General features: G+C 40.2%; 1 protein-coding gene across 4 annotated transcripts in view; it reads left to right on the plus strand.

Annotated features, from left to right (window-relative positions):
- Window positions 1–9,358, plus strand: part of LOC110964863 (polyamine-transporting ATPase 13A3-like) — a 34,592-nt gene extending 25,234 nt beyond the window's left edge. For 3 of the 4 annotated variants that reach the window (XM_051953559.1, XM_051953558.1, XM_051953560.1), the window contains 7 exons: window positions 1,949–2,021; window positions 2,158–2,335; window positions 3,415–3,590; window positions 4,266–4,354; window positions 4,548–4,628; window positions 4,891–4,986; window positions 6,453–9,358. In XM_051953559.1, coding sequence (XP_051809519.1) covers window positions 1,949–2,021; window positions 2,158–2,335; window positions 3,415–3,590; window positions 4,266–4,354; window positions 4,548–4,628; window positions 4,891–4,986; window positions 6,453–6,629 — 870 coding nt within the window. In that variant the 3' untranslated portion in view covers window positions 6,630–9,358. The remainder of the gene's footprint in view (window positions 1–1,948; window positions 2,022–2,157; window positions 2,336–3,414; window positions 3,591–4,265; window positions 4,355–4,547; window positions 4,629–4,890; window positions 4,987–6,452) is intronic. The other variant, XM_022213703.2, reaches the window with a different exon arrangement.
- Window positions 9,359–17,387: the final 8,029 nt, after the last annotated feature.

Below are 17,387 nucleotides of genomic sequence, written 5' to 3' on the forward strand. Positions count from 1 at the left end.
ACAGATGGAATTATGGAGGAAACAAAAAAATGTGAAACAAGTCCAAATACGTTTTATATTTTAGGTTCTTCAAAATAGCCATCCTTTGCTTTGATTACTGTTTTTGCACACTCTTGGTATTCTCTCAGTGAGCTTCATGAGGTAGAACCTGAAATGGTTTTCCAGCGGTCTTGAAGGAGCTCCCAGAGATGCTGAGCACTTGTTGGCCCTTTTCCCTTCACTCTGGTCCATCTCATCCCGAACCATCTGGGTTGAGTTCAGTTCTGATGACTGTGGAGGCCAGGTCATCTGACAGCACTCCATCATCTCCTTCTTGGTCAAATAGCCTTTACACATCTGGAGGTGTGTTTGGAGTCCTTGTCATGTTGAATAATAAATGATGGTCCAACTAAACACAAACCGGATGGGATGGCATGTCTCTGCAGGATTCTATGGTAGCCATGCTGGTTCAGTGTGCCTCCAATTTTGAGTAAATCTCCAACAGCATAACCAGCAAAGAACCCCCACACCATCACACCTCCTCCTCCATGCTTCACAGTGGGAACCATGCATGTAGACTCCATCTGTTCACCTTTTCTGCATCACATAAAGACACCAAAGATCTCAAATTTGGACTCATCAGACCAAAGCACAGATTTCCACTGCTCTAATGTCCGTTCCTTGTGTTTCTTGGCCCAAACAAATCTCTTCTGCTTGTTGCTTTTTCTTAGTAGGGATTTTTTAGCAGCTGTTTAACCATAAAGGCCTGATTGTTCAGTCTCCTCTGAACAGTTTATGTAGAGATGTGTCTGCTACTAGAACTCTGTGTGGCATTTATCTGGACTCTAATCTGAGCTGCTGTTAACTTGTGATTTCTGAGGCTGGTGACTCAGATGAACTTCTCCTCAGCAGCAGAGGTGACTGTTGGTCTTCCTTTCCTGGGGTAGTCCTGAAACAGTTTGATCGTAGCGCTTGATGGTTTTTGCAACTGCACTTGGGGTTACATTCAAAGTTTTTGTGATTTTTCCGGACTGACTGACCTTCCATTCTTAAAGTAATGATGGACTGTTGTTTCTCTTTACTTAGCTGATTGGTTCTTGCCATAATATTGATTCTAACAGTTGTCAAGTAGGGCTCAACTGTGTACCCACAAAACTTCTGCACAACACAACTGATGGTCCCAACCCCATTAAGAAGGCAAGAAATTCCGCAAATGAATCTTGACAAGACACACCTGTGAGGTGAAAACCATATTGGAGACAATTTATAGGTGCAAGTAATTAATCAGGTTACAGCTAAATGCATAAATGTGTGCCACTCTCACATGGATCCTATTGCTGTCTGATGCTGCAGGTATGTTAAGCTCAGAGGATAAACTCCCAAAACCCAGATTACATTCGCTACTGGGAAAGCCTCATGAATCTGACCGGTTGATTGTCTTCACTGCAGCAAAGTTGAATCTACATGGACATTTCATTTGGTCGTACATGTGGAATTGTAGGACAAAATTGAGCGAAAGCTGTTTTGTGGTAGCGGTCGGTGGCAAGTGTGTCTTTTAGGGTGATTTTGGACCAATATTGGAGCTAAAACGTGGGAAAAGTCTTCCCCAAATCTTTTCACGCAACTCAAAATACTTCGTTCATTTGTGCCTATGTGCTAATGTGGCGGCATGTAGTTCAGACTCATGCCACGTTGAAAGTGATACATTAATGTTTCTAGGTTTAGTGTAGCCACAATGTAGCTTGTGGTCACAAGTTTAACAGAGCGCTCATTCAGACACGTTCAGTTCCCATCAAATTATCAGAAAAGAGTGCATGTCTGAGGGCAGCTAATGATATTCTGACTAAACTGTAGCGTGAAATGGGAATTTACATTTGCGTTGAAGTCAGTAAATGTTCCAGATGTGCAGATGGTAGATCCGTTATTGTGCTGTTGCTGCTGTGTGACTTTATCTTTTCTGATATTCTAGATTCTCAGCAATTTGGGAGACTTCCAGTTCCTCTTCATTGACATCGCCATCATTCTCATCACTGTCTTTACAAGTGAGCAGCGTGTTTTTTTTTTTTTTTTTTTTTTAATTCAACAACTGTTTTCGGTCATTATTGTAAGTTCAGATAGTTTATTTAACAGACAGTTACTGTCAGGCAATTCACAGGTTTGTCATTTTTCTGTCTTCAGTGAGTCTGAATCCAGCGTGGAAGGAGCTGGTCTTGCGTCGCCCCCCGTCCAGTCTGATCTCTGGTCCGCTGCTCTTCTCAGTCCTGACCCAGATCCTCACCTGCTTGGCCTTCCAGGTCCTGGCTTTCCTCCTGGTTAAAGAGCAGAGCTGGTATGAAATATGGACACCTCAGTCAGAGTAAGTAACGTGTGTTCTCTCCACGTTCACCTTAGTGTGAGCTGAATTAGTGATGCGTTGTGAAATAACCGACTGGTAAAGACGTGTTCTGAAAATGCTGTTTTGTCAACAGTGATGGTTTTGGGCTCATCTGTAGTTCCTCAGTGCCTTTTGCACTTTGAGAAAATCTGAAATTTGTGTTAACTCAGACAGTCTGAAGCTGTATATTGGTAGATTACACATTATACGAACTGTATGCAAAGCTGTAATCTAAAAAATATTCAATCTCTTCATTCAGCTGCTCTCTGGATTATAAATCAGTGAAGCCAGAGTTAAAGAAAAAAGAATTAGTAGAAAGTGCAGTGCATGAGCCTTACACTTTTATGCTTTTTGGTTGCATTTAACTGATTTATTTCTTCAGTGTACACCAGAAGTGTTGGCGCACCATTATTGTGCATCGTCCTGATAGTGAAGCATGGAGGTGGGAGTGTGATGATATGAGGCTGCATGAGTGGAAATGTTGTTGTGGACATGACCTTTAGAGAAGACACCATCATTGTCTGTGCATGTATCAAAATGCTTCATGACAAGATGACTCTCAGTCTGCAGAAGTTTGACAGAAGAGGAATATTATGGCATGATAGCAATCCAGAGCACACTGCCAAAATCAAACAAGACTTTCTAAAGAAGTAAAAGTGAAAACTATGACCAGACCAAGACTTGAACCTAACAGCTTTGGGGTATTTTGAAGAGAGGAGCAAAGCAGCACTACCTCTTCAGTAAAGAACAGCTGAAAAAATGGCAAAGAAGCAGAACGTCTTTCCACAAATTGGCGTAATACTGATATCCCCCATGGTAGAGGATTGACGCTGTCATTCAAAATAAAGGTAGACAATCTCAGTGATGAAAGATGACTTTTGTTGCATTGAGTTCCTGCTGTGGGGCCTTTTTAATATGCTGTAATAATGTGATTACTCTAAGGTGATGCATTTTTTAACCATTCGACTTAAGTGTGATATGCTCAGTTTTGTTGTATGCTGTCGATTCTTATAGAAGTAGAATTTCATATTTGTTTTCTGCATTGTCCTCTTCTCCTGCAGCGCCTGCAATGTTTCCAGTCCCTCTCCCAGCGTCAATGAAACAATCCCTCATGACCATAAAAACATCAAGAACTATGAGAACACCACCCTCTTCTACGTCTCCTGCTTCCAGTATTTGGCTGTAGCCATCATCTTCTCTAAAGGGAAACCCTTCAGACAGCCGAGCTACAAGAACTGTAAGACGTATTTAGTGCTGTTAAAGAACTGAAGCGTTGTCTGTGTAATGTGTGTGATGTCGGGTTGGTGCCACGACAAAGTGAGTTAGAATTTTTTAGGAACATTTTTAACCCTGTAAAACCCACTGTTGGAAAAAATACAATATCAGCTTTTTTTATTATTATTTTCTATCGTATGAATGTATGATATAATTTTTGCTCGGTTGCTAATTTTAAATTTTTTGTTCATTTTGGAATTTGTTTGGGTTTATATAAGCCCAAAAATAGAAAAAATAGCAAAAAATAAATACATAAAAATAAAATAGTTTTATTTGTATTTTTGTATATATGTGTGTGTGTGTGTGTGTTTGTACATTTTTTGTTTCTTTTTTAATTATTTTTTCTGTATTTGAGTCTTACAGGATTAACTGTGGAATTCTATATTATAACGAAAAAACATTAAAATTCAATAGTGAAGGGATATAGTGTAAAAAAAACGATAGAAAGCCAATGGTAAATTTCTTGGAGTTTAACAGTTAATGTTAGTTATTGCCTTTTTACTGAATGCATTCATTCCTTTTCTTACTCAGTACATGAATGACGCACAACTTTCTACAGTTCCAACCTCTACAGACACTAATCTTGTCTCTTATACAGGAAATAACTCTGTAAATGTCTGTATTTTTATTTCCTCAGGGTCATTCATGCTGTACTGCCTGGTCATGTATTTTTTCCTCTTCTTCATCATGCTGTATCCGATTCCTGCCATCGACAGCTTCCTGGAGGTGAACTGTGTTTTTCCCATTTTGTCTGGATGATGCTGTTATGCTGCTGCCTTTAAATTCTGTAACTCAGCCCCAGGTTTTGGATTTGAATGAGTCAAAGGTCCAAAACTCTATGAGAAAGTGTAAATATGTGAGAGAAGCTGCAGCAGTGATGGTAAAGTGTTGTTCATGCTGCTTCTCTGCCTCCCCTCAGCTCGTGTGTGTTCCTCATGACTGGCGTGTTACTGTGGTCGTCATAGTCATCGTTAACGCGCTGGTGTCTTTCCTGTTCGAGGTAAACTTTACAAACATCGCATCTTACATCTCTTCTCTCATTGATCTACTTTCTCAGTTTGTACAGTGTGATTTGCATGCATTGATTTTGACTGAATCAGTGTCCAGTGGCACATCGCTTCCTAATTAATGAAATCGATCAATCATGTTTTTAAATTTCACGTTCCAGCTTTTTTTTAGTTTTTGCCTTTGTGTGCTTCTGCGGCTGCAACTCAATCTTCATGATCAACTGATTCTCGAGTTCCCCCTGAAATCTCTCATAGATTTTGATCCTTGACATCATCTTGTGGAGGCTAGTTTTCAGAGGCAATGAGGGGGCAAATCGCCCCGCAGAGTCCGCCTCAGCCGACACGCCGCAGGTTGGGAAGCTTTTGACTACACTTTGTTTTGTCTAGTCTCATGTCTAGAGGGTGACGCATTGTCTTTAACTCTGATTCTCCTGCTTCTTTGCATGTTTTGCTACGGTCTATATCATAATCTGTCAATGAAACGGACTGTTACACAAGCATAAAAGCAAGGAAATATAAACATTTATGTATATAAATCAGTTCATTGCACTTTTTTACAGTAATTGTGCTGAGAGTATATCTGATAAGCCATTTTCATTTTTCTTCGTGTCATCTTTCCGTCCATTCGTCCTCAGTGGTGTAAAAACTTACTGCACATTTATCATAAATGTGCTCTGCATGTTAAATGTATCTTAAATGCAGCTACAATACACCAACATCATCACTGGAGTTCAAAATTAACCCTCATCCACTTCAAACTAACAAACAATAGTACATTTTCCTGTAACTCTCTGAAGCCCAAGCAGTTTGTAGGTATTTATTGCTCCTGTCATTTTTTTATTTTTTTGTTGCTAATTTTCCACTGCGAAATAAAGACATACACCCCTATGGAAACAGCACAACCATGACTAGGAGAGGAAACTCAAAATGTCTTCTGTGCAATATTGAACTGTTATAACACCAAAAATCATCAAATAAGAGAAGAAACGCTACGCTGAATTTCTTTAGCTGTTTATTTATATTACACAAATGTTTTTAAAAATACAATTAAGAATTACAACAAAAAAGGTAGTTCCACACACTATAGGCATTTTACTTTTTAAATTTTTATGTTGTTTCCATTCTTGTCCCCTCTTTGTTCTGTGTAAACACAACCTGTAGTTAAGTCTTTTTAATTTATCTTATATTAATTTTTACCTTATGTTCATTATTAGCTTTTTATTTCTGCACTAAGAATGAATCTGAGGAATGCCATTTTGCTTAGCTGTGTACTATGTGCATTGCTGGATGACAATAAAGCTGAAGTTGAGTTGAAGTTGAAAAAAATATCTATTTTTTTAATCACATCACTGGTGGTTACAGCTCAGTCAGTAATAGCTTCATGGATGCACCAAGTAATGTTGTTTTCTCCTTTTTTTTTTAAACAGAATGTCGTTAATATAAATTTTAAAATGAGACATCTAGAGTAAAGTGATTTTAATGAAATGCCATAACTTTTTGGTTAGTTTTCCATGACATGCTACACTTATGGACTGTCAGCGAGTTTAAAATCCAAGTTTCCAAATGCAACACCTCGTTTCTGAGTCTGATGGTGTAATGTTGATCATTCCTTAAGATGACATGCCTTTCAAGCTCGCTGGTAGATTTTGGGTGTCAGAAAGTTAAAGTGAATTAACGCTACTCACCTAAAAATAGTTAACAAAACTAAATCATGTCCTGAAAAGACTTTTTGTATCCATTTATCAGAGAGGGGTTATAAAATCTATGATGTGGCTCACTAACCAATTATTTCTTATTCATTTTCATACTCTTCTCAGACGACCATTGACCGCTGGGGCAGGCCCTTCCTCACCTGGCTGTTCTGTCGGAGAAACAAGCCACCCAGAGTGCGCTACAGGCATCTGGCTCTGGAGCTGCAGGAAGACACCGACTGGCCTCCTAAGCCGTCCACAGTCACCTACACCAGCACTCCCACCTCTCTGAGCCTTACATGACTGCCGACCAAAGCACAGCACAGACTGAACCTGGATTCCCAGTAAGCTCGTATGTTGAGTTGACATCTGATGTGACTGATGATGCATTCAGAGGCTGCTGGATTCCAGTAAGACAGCCTTCATAAAGAGGAGGCCTCCTACTCTACCACCTGACTGACACTGTGAACATTTCACACACAAAGTCCTCTTTATTTTCGATTCACTTCATCAAAACAGACGAACACCCTTCAGTCGGATCTTAGCTGTACTGTTCTATCAAGCTGCTGAAATTCAGCCACAGGATTGCTAAAGGAGTAGTTCATCACTGTGGAACATGCAATTGTTTGCTTTGTTGCTGAAAGTTAGATACTTGAGCCGGTTAATTTAACTTGGTACCAGAGCTGGACACAGGGAGAACCAGCTAGACCGTCTCTGTGCAAAGGTAAAACAAAACAACATCTAGGGTTCACTCGCTAAGGTGCCATAATTAATCGCTTCATGATGATGATTAGATTGTAGATTAGCCCAGCATTCCAAATCTCATACTTGTTTTTAATTTCAAAGCATACTGCAGCTGCCCTTACAAAACACGTACTGTTGTTTGCAGTATGCATACAATACAGCTGAGACATACTACTTAACCGTAACGTTGTGGCTTAAACACTCTTCTTATGTTCGTTGCAGTCTGTGTGAATCAGTCTCGTTGTGACACGTTTTTCACTCCACAGAGAATAGTGAGTCAGAATGTCCAGAAAAGCACGCTGGATGTTTTTAGGATGCTGCATTTGATGTACTGTGTTTAGGGACGTAGCAGATCTTTTTTTGACATGCTACGTAGTGGGGATGTCCTGGGCTGATGTGATAGATTGGGGCCTGTTATGGCATTTGTTAAGTGATCAGCATAGACACAAATCTCAGCCCAGTACTTCTATACAGCAGCTAGGGGGAGGGAAGGGGGAGCACAAGCTGTAGTGCAACAAGTGGAACAAAAACTTTAGCTTTGGTTGGAGGACATTAAGCATCATAAAGGCCTCTGTCATGGTGCCCTTTGCCACCTAAACTCCCACAGTCATTTCTGCTTGCCAACACTGAACTGCTAATAGTTTGAATAAATTCAGTATTAAACAGCAATACGGGGCGCTTAGAGACAATCAGGATGAACAGGGGTTATAGTCCTTGACGCAGCGGCCTGGATTTGATTCCTGCTCATGGCCCTTTGCTGCATGTCTTCCTCCGTATTCTTCTCCCTACTTTCCTGTCTTCCTCTTCACTAATCTGTCCAATAAAGCCAAAAATGGCACCAAAAAAAACAGCAATACATTCAATCTGGTGGAACATTGATGTACTGCAGCTAATCTACATTACACTTCCTGTCACGCATATAGATAACACAGTTTCCATCTTCTCTTGGAGCCACAGTACACCGTCCCCTCATTTCAGAGTGTCCTTTACAACAAGATTTATGACTCCCTGCGTAACGACAAAGAACAGCCTGAATGCAGAAATATATTTTCCTCTTAATGCAAAGCGGAGCTGCTCAGTTGTCAAGTGAATACACTGGATTGACTTTAATGGCTTTAATGTACTTGAAATGTGTATCTTATGGGAAAATGGCATCAGATTAAATAAGTCAAACTTCTTAAGGACATCCCTACTACATAATGTGGTGGTAGGAGGATGTACTGCAGCTGTTTTACTCTTTCCAGCCTCAGCTAAGAAGGTGCTTTTAATCTTCTCGTTTAGCTCTCAGCAAAAACAAACCAGTAAATATGTTTTGTAAAATGTCTTTAGCTGTCTTAACCACTGGCCTACAAAATGCAGCTACGACATGACACACTGATATGGACTTGTCAGATTCCGTTGTTTTAAGTTTTGATTATGATCCACTTTTTGAAATATCCAAATCCAACAAGGTGCGTTTTTTTGTCACTCACGTTCATCATGCAGCTCCATTTATTCACTTCCATTAGCTGCTGCTATAACATAATAATTGTAAAATAGTGATACATCTTACAAATTCAAAGAAACAAGAGACACTTGCATCTATTAAGGCAATGAGTGTGACTGGTGCTGTTATATTTCTCAGACAGAAAACATTCCAGTGCTGCATTTCTTTTTTTAAAGTTTCTTTGGTTCAAATTCTTCCTGTGGAAGAGAGAGGCAGAAATTACTGTGTCCCTTTTTAAAAAACAAAAATTGTAATTCCAGTGCCACTGTGTGTTTGTGTGTGAAAGAGAGTGTGAAACTGTATCAGAACGAACCATTTCATTGTTCCTTGAATGCATCAGAAATAGTTTGTAGTTTTTGACTGTCTTTTTCAAGATAATGTGTGAAAGTTTGATTAATTCCACCATTTAACACTAGGAAGGTACTGTGCATAGCTGATGTTTTGATTAATTAATGCATTTAAATTAATCAACATGAATCATTGAGACACTTGCTGCTGTGACAATTTTATAACAGTCGATTTTAAATGTCAGATTTTTAGATTTTTTTTCATGTAACTTTTGTTAATTACTGTTGTATATATTTTTTATAGTCAGTCTGACAAAAATTAAATCAATCCAAGAATATGAATCCTGTATTTACTGGAAAATAGAGCAAGCTTTTTAATTGTTAGTACAGTTTTTGTACTTATTTCCCAATTTCTACAATATGAGAATTGTTTTTTTTAATACGTTCACAAATATTCCAGTGTTTGCTCTGCAGAACTTCCATTACATTTCCCAATAAATCTGTATATTAAGCCACTCTTGCGTGCTTCGTGGGGGGCTGACCTTGGTCACACTTTTTCAGCCAAGACTTACTGATCAATTATGGGCTTTCCCAGCCTCCTCGCTGCCTGGCATATGGGCGCTTAAAGGCGCGAGAGTGGAGGAGAAAGAGGGGTATCATTTCATGTGGAGATCAGGGCCTATAGGCAGTGAATGGGTGGATTTAGGGGGGACTCTGAATAAGGGAAGGGGGTCCTCGCTTGTACCAAAAAGAAAAGAATCTCCCACAGATCAGGGAAGAGCCTTTTTGGGAATATTCATGATGAGGATGAGGAGGCATCATGAATTCATGTGTGTCTCTGTGACTTGCGCGGATCATCTTTTCAGTAAACACTTTTGTGTACAGAGCCGGGATGTCTTGCTTTCGATCCGTGTTTGCGATGTAGTTTTGTGGATAGTGTTGCCTCTCCACAAAGCAATATGGGTTTTTGTGTACTCTGCTGTATTCCTTTTGTATCAGTAGGGGAACAGATGGAGAGTGGTAGAAAGACATAAAGAAGCTAAAACACACAGTCTTTCTTCCTCACAGCTAGCTTCTCACTCACAAAGATTTTCTCAAGCTTGCACTCAGACGTGTGCTATTTCAAGCATTTTAGACTTTTTCTCCTTTCTCTTTTTACCCATACGTTTTTTTGTCTGAGTCGTGCACTTTCAAGATTTGGGCCCGTGCACACAGTCTGTTTACTGAGTCTTGGCAGGGTAGCTTCGGGTGTTTTGTAGAGTAACGGCCACTGTGACACACTTTTCTCCACTGTAAGTTGCTCTTTTTTGTGTCGCACACATTTTCGAATCTCCTCAGTCCACAGAAGACTGTCAGGTTGTACAAAGGTCGTTGGACAGTCATAAGACCCTCGTCGTGATTAATAGTCGGGACACAAGGCCAACCTGATGCTCACTTACTGCTAGCCTCATTTTACAGATGACACAAAGGCAACCACGTCTGGTAAAAGGTCTGTGACCCACCAGACGGTCACAAAGGCCCTCTCCTCCCTCCTGTCCTCTAAGCATGGGCTCCTTCTCTGGGTCTTCGTGGCATCCCATGTCCCTCTTCCTTTATCAGAGCTTCCAGGCCTGAATGGGCTCTGTGGTTGGTCAATAAATTCAGTGATTCAGGGGGTGGACAGTTGCAGCCGTGTTAACGTTTGTTCACAGGCTTGTCGGAGGGACGGGCCCCGCCCAGCGGCTCTTTGTCTCCTGTGGTCCCTCATCAGGTTAGAAGTCAATGGAGGGCCTTGTGCGGAGGTGGCAGGGGCATGGATGGAGCCGCCTCTCACATGGCGTTCACACAGGGGGAGGACCGGTTCGGATCACTGTGACACTTGTTAGTGTGGGGCCACACAACATTGCCGGATCGCCTCCATCGCTCTCCCCGAGGGCCCGAGTGATATTCAGCGCTTTAAACAAACTAATGGTCGAGGCTGCGGGGTTGCACTGCAGTAAGATGATCTGCACTCAGAAGCCTGCAGTGACCGCGCTGAAAAGAAGTGCACAAGTGTATCTTACAATCTCAGTTTACAGATCAGACTCACAATAAAATGAGGTCAGGCCTTCATTTGCACTGATGGTGAATCCGGTCTTTAAATTTGGACTAGAATGACACCCAAATGCACTTCTGTGGCCTCTGACGGTGCCACACTGTTGCTGAGTTCTGGCTGGTTTCTCAGGCTCGGCTCAGCCAAAGCCTGGGAACAGCCAGAACAGGGAGAAAAGCGAGACAGAGAGCCATAGATGGAACAACACACAAACAGCGGAGGGCTTTAGCAGACGGAAAACAGTGGACAGAAAAAGACGCACTGTGACTGAAGAGGGACTTAGAGCCATGACTGAAGCCTAACTGTCATGAGAAGATGAGAGTTGCCATGGCCACCCAGGAGCCACCCAGCAAGCATGTGAGCAGGGGAGGCTCGGGGGCCAGGGGCCTGGGCCCGGGCTGGTGGATCACATGCACTAACCAGGGATTATGTGCATAAGTGATGAGCGCTAAGCCGGCAGGTGAAGAAGGGAGGCCCTGGGACAAGGAGCGCGCCATCCCTCAGGACAGCTCTGTCTGTAAAGAGCAGGGACTTTTTCCCAAGTGAGGCTGATCTGCCGTGTGAAGGGGACTCAGCCAGAGGTCCTCAAGTGCTGAAAGGGCATCCCCCAGGCTGCTTTCACAGCATAAGTGGCCAAAACGCTGGTCTTGTGAGTCATCTTGAGTGGCAAGAATGGGGCATCTTCACATTCATAAATCCCAACACAAACACACTCATGGATATGGACCAAGCTTGGATGAGGATAAGCTCCACATGGAAGGGCACCGGCTCTTCTCGAGGGAAGCTTTCAACTCACTGCTCGTTTGAAAGATCAAATTTAACCTCTGCGGCTAAGTTAACTTTGCGCACTATATTTACAGACGAGAAGCTCTTGTTGGTGCCAGAATCAACAAGTTCATAGGTTGTTTTGGTGCTCATAATATCCATGGCCTTACAGGAATGTGTTTGAACATCGATGGCACAAAGAAATCACATTCCCATGGTGCACGGAGAGAAAATACACAGTTCACCAACCTACCCCCAATACCTTTTCAAGACGATAGTATCCCTGAACATATTAACATGTAAATACACTTAGATACTTTGACAATGCACTGAAATGCATATAATCTACATGCTAACTAGTGCTTTAAAGAGTTTCCACTGCTGAATGTGGTTTAGCAAACACTTTCATGTCTGGGTTTTAAAAATTAAATGTGAGGCCTCTCTTAGAATCTCTCAAAGCGTTTTTCAATTTGATGAGGGATAAGACGATGACTGGGTTCCCTTTTCAAAGGAGGAGACCCAGAGTTCAATAAGACTTCAGTCTCATTGCCTTTGCCTCCAAGTTGAAGATCTAAATGCTGGCTTTTTCATGAAGGGACCCACTAGGTTAGGTGACAGATGGCAGGTTGTTATGCTGAAATACCAGTTGCTATGGTCCCCCTTTTTCCTCCGCAGCTTCACTTGCCATAGCTAAGCATCTCCTCCGAGGCCGGTGTACTGACTTGGAATAAGCTGACTTGAAACCGCTCAGGTTGTTGTTGACAAACATGAGCCTAGATGAGTCTCCTAATCTCCCGCTCCTTTATCCGCTCTTTATTGCCGTATAAACAGGCCTGAATGCACTAAAAAAACTAAACCTCTGTTTTCAGCCTTCTCTTATCTCACGCAGGGTTTAATCTAATGCCCTCTACCCTTTTTACATCTCTGCCTCTGCTAAATTCGACCATATTTTTGATTCAGCGCATCACCATGACAACCAGTTATTTCCCATCCCGGGGCCCCCCCACTCCCAGCTCCTCTTCTCCATTGATAGCGCTACCTCCCCCCTACCCCGTCTTTTTTTGTCCAAATAAAACAAAGCGCGGAGTGAATGCGCTCTGAGGTAGGTAAATGTATTCAGTGACATCAGCCAGGACGAATCTATTCTGCTGGATTCCTGTACCACTTGTTTCCAGCCTTGTCTGGGGGCCGGACACTCTGTTGGGCCCATTGTCCCACGTGTATTCCACACAGGCCCGCAATTAATGGAGGCCTTGTCTAAGGCTTCTGGAGCAGAAACTGCTGTTGGGGAGGGGGACAAAAGGCGGGCAGAGCCGGGGGCTGGGAGTTGCTAAGGGAAGGGCCCCCCTTCCCTCTTTAAGGGGGAATTCAAAGGCCGAAGGAGGGACGGAGAGCGAGCGGAGCGCTGGATGAGATGTTTAAGTGATCCCTTCTGTCTGCGCCCTCCCCTCTTGGCCCGAGATGTTTTCATACCAGCAGTTGAAAGGGAATCTTTGCAGCATTTGATGATGAGGATGGTCATTTCACTGCCTGCGTGGTTGGTGGTGGCTGGCTGGAGGAGGAAGCTGCTGTCAGACCAGGTGAAGATGGAGAGAAATGAGGCAGCTGGAAACGCTCAAAGTGTAGAAGCTCAGACCTGCAAAGGGATTTATCACAATTTAGCCATTCTTACTTGAGATTTTGTTATTTTTTCTCCCTCACATGAGCTGGAAAATAGCGTTTAATATAATAAAATGCAGGGACAAAGCCTGATCTGATTATAATATAAAAATGACTTTATGCTAATGACATGACAGCACTCAACTGTCTTCTGTTTTCTGGGTGTCTCTTGTAAATAAAAGAAAGAGCTTCTTCATGAGTTGAAAAAAATAAGGACCTAACTATCTAAAAAGTAAGGTTAAGACTGATTCTGTCTTGCCTAGAGTGACGTTTAAGCAAAGGAAGGACAGGAAAGACTGTCAGCAGCTTCAAAATCAGTGACTTGGTTGACAAAAACAACAGCTGATGTTCTTACAAAGATAAATGTTGGAACTATATCCAGATAGAAATGTAAGCTTCCTGGATGTTTGTGAAGACTTTCATTCCTGCTGATTGTATATCGATATGTTAAAACAATGGTAGCTGGACTTACCATCAGTCCTACAGCTTCCCAAATGTCACATTCAGTGAAACAAAGGCTTTTAGGATTTTACATCAATTTGTTTTCAGCTACTTTTATAACAATATGAGGAAACTGAAGGGATTACATAGTTAGAACGCCTCAAGCAAACATATTCTTTAAAGATTTTAGATGGTGCTTGTACGGATTCTTTTCATGGATTGCCTCCTTTATGTAAGAAAGAGTGAAATCCTCTTCCCCTCAATAAGGCTGTGACCATTACACAGGTTCGCTTTATAGACTTTGAAGAGCAATACTTTCATTTTATTCTTTTACATGTTAAACCTTTTTTATTTCACAGTCAATGTTTTTTCCAGATTTAATCAAATTCATGTTTCATCAAGTGAATCTTTATTATTACTTATACTGCAGAGTCTGAGCCTTAAAATTCACTTTAGTTTGGTGAAATTCCATAATAATAATTTATGTCTTAGCTACATTATTACAGTAGTTACATTATTCTTCATAATCAATAACACTGTAAGATCAAGATAAGATGTACGATTGTCAGGTAAAGTAATGGTTTTTCCACTTTTTGTAGCGTTTTAATCCCTCGTGGATGTAAATTATTCAGATTAAATCACACCATCAATAACAGAACAAGGTCATACAGGTTGCCAATATCTAAACTTGTCGAGTTAATTTGCAGTTCTAATAATAATTTGTTTTACTGGAAAACACTTGATGTCTGACACTAAATATTAGTCTGTCTCGTTGAAGCTTTGTTTACTCTCTATATGATTCCACAAAGACTTCTATTGTTCTTTAAAGTTTTATTTTTTGAATATGTATCAGAATTTGGTCAATACCCCCCAAATCAAAACCAAGAACTGCTCATGTCATCCCAGCTCTGTTTCCATGAACTTGCATTTTTCTATCATATCTTGAACCTTAAATACTTCCTCATCCTCTCTGTGCTTTCTGCAGTCTCCATCCCAGAGTTCCCACACTGATACAGATCAGGACTGTGCTATAAACCTCATCTCTGCATCACCATCTGCACAATAAAGGGCCGTTTGTGGCAGAGCAGCAGGCTCACTGAAAACACAACTGATAGGACATAATTTATTGCTGCACGGCCTCTTTTCTCATCCGCTGCTGAACGTACAAACTCAGGCCGATACAAGCAGCATCCTGTAAAAGCATCAGCTGCAAGATTAAATGAGCACGTAGCGCGATCCGTTTCTGTACATTAGATGGAAACAGAAGGTTTTCATTTCAGTGTGTTTTAGCTGGTTATTCTATTCGTTTAATATATGTGAGCGTAGACAAAACAGCATCAATTCTTATTCTGTTCACTGCTTCACTTGGAAAAATGTTAGAAAGTTTTAGTTTTTGGTCTTGTGAATTCAGCCTCAAAGATAACAAGGAAATCATCGTCTTTATTTTCTATTATCAGTAAGAATAGTCGCCATATTCCAGCCATGACTTCAATACAGAAAAAAAACCCAGGTCGATCTCATTTTGGCTGAATGTTTAGGGTGACTTCACTTAGCTTGCTTTAGTGTTGACTCAGGTCAAGGAGCCAGCGGTGCTTGAAGGTTCTCCTGCTCACACAGAGAGGAAGCCGTAGATGGTGAACACTGACCTGCTTCTGGGGTCATTTCACCTCTGAGGGTTTAGGAGCTTTACAAAGACTGTTTGAGGTCTATCAGGGAGGATCAAGGCGACTGAGGATAAACCTGAAGCAGACAGAGATGTCTCTCAGTAAATACATCAGTGAAACCAGCAGCGTGCCGCTGATGGTGAGATTTAAACGGATCATCGCATAGATACTGGACATGATTGTTCTGAAATAATTCATAAGATTTCTAATATAGAAACCAGAAAATGAAGATTGTCTGAGAAAGGCACAAAAGGTTTTATTTTATTGTCAGATTAACAATGAAAATCACAGCCTGTCTTTAGTATTTTAAACAACTCACACCTGAAAGAGAGTTTTTAAAAGAGTAAAAGAGAGAAAACAAGAACACAATACAGTTCAAACAAAGATGAACATCATGTTCTTTATTTGATATGAATCACTGTCAGAAAATAAAAAAAAACAGTCTCTCACTTTAAGTTTTCTTCCTGAATTGTACAAGAAAAAAAAAAGCTTAATTTCTCACAGTCCATCCTGTCAATAAATGCAACACTTACAGAGGAAAAAACCTGGTAGAACAATCAAAGAAAAATGTTCTATATTAGCCCCAAAGTATTTTTGATTAGAAGGTTAGATCAATAGGATATCCATGAAGTTCTCTTAGCCATGTCAAGTTGGCACTTTAGGTTTGTTAGAGAAATGTGAGACTGATGGCATACAGTATACACATAACCAGTCTGTGTTTCATGGGTTGTTTCATTATTCAAAAATTCACTATTTTTTATGTAATTCCATTTGTCAGTTTATTGTACAGAGATACAGTTCCCAGTGATCAGAGAATGAATAGTTTAACATTTTGTGTTATGAGTAAATGATAATTCACTCATGAATATAAAATGTCAGTCACATAGTGCACACACCAGAGGGATGTTTTAAATTAGTTGAACCGAGGCCACAAATCGAAACTGAAACCATAAAAAAATAGCAGAAACAAAAAACTACAACAAAGGACAAATGAATTTGATATAAATTACACTGTGGATGATTTCAAATTCATTTAGCCTAATAATGTAAGTTCTCCTGTTGCATTAGTTGACTGCCGCTAGCTCAAAGTAATTTTATGAAGTGTGAATTAAATTAGCAGAACTTAGAAAACAAGTTCAATAAACTTAAGATATTTAATTTGGCTGGGGTTACAGACAGACCACAGAAGATTCTCAGATTAACAGTAAGAACTCAGTCTCAGTTATTGAAGCCATTTGTTGATTAGAGTGGGTACAAAGATGATTGGTGAGGCTGATCCTGGCAACATCAGGACAGAATACAAGTCCACAGATGTAGATACTGAATTTAATACTAGTCTTTGTTATGGTTACAATAATTTTGATTATTCTGAGAAGACACCACCATAATTTGATTTAACGTGTTAAAGACTCACAGCAAATTTCCATTACCTCTTTTATTCTCAAACAACAAAGTAAATTTTTGAGAAGTTTTAATTCTCTAGTAACGCATACTGAGAAGTCTTCATATAAACTGGTTTAATTTCTTACACTGTAAAGTAAATAAAAGTATATTTAAAATTATAAGAGTTCACCTGTTCTGTTAAATTACAGATCATAACTAGTAAAACTGTAAAAGAAGAATGCAGGAACAGGCCAAAACTGTACAATTTTTTGCATCAAAAATCTGTATTCTTACAAATGATAATTTGTTCTGCAAAATTTCAAAAATGTTACAGCTAACAATGTTGTATTAATAATATTTGCTATTGTTTGAAAGAAAAAATATGTGTATTAAGGATTGAAAAATGAGAAATAATTAGATTAATTTAATTTGATAATCTCTAGTAAAATCACAGAAAAGCTTTAACTTGAAAAACTGTAAAAAAAATAAATAAATTTTTACAGTGTGAAAAATTAATGAATGATTTCTCAGGTGTTTATTCTTTTTTCTCTATATTTAAAG

Source organism: Acanthochromis polyacanthus, chromosome 9 (genome assembly GCF_021347895.1).
Source record: "Acanthochromis polyacanthus isolate Apoly-LR-REF ecotype Palm Island chromosome 9, KAUST_Apoly_ChrSc, whole genome shotgun sequence".
Taxonomy (NCBI): domain Eukaryota; kingdom Metazoa; phylum Chordata; class Actinopteri; family Pomacentridae; genus Acanthochromis; species Acanthochromis polyacanthus.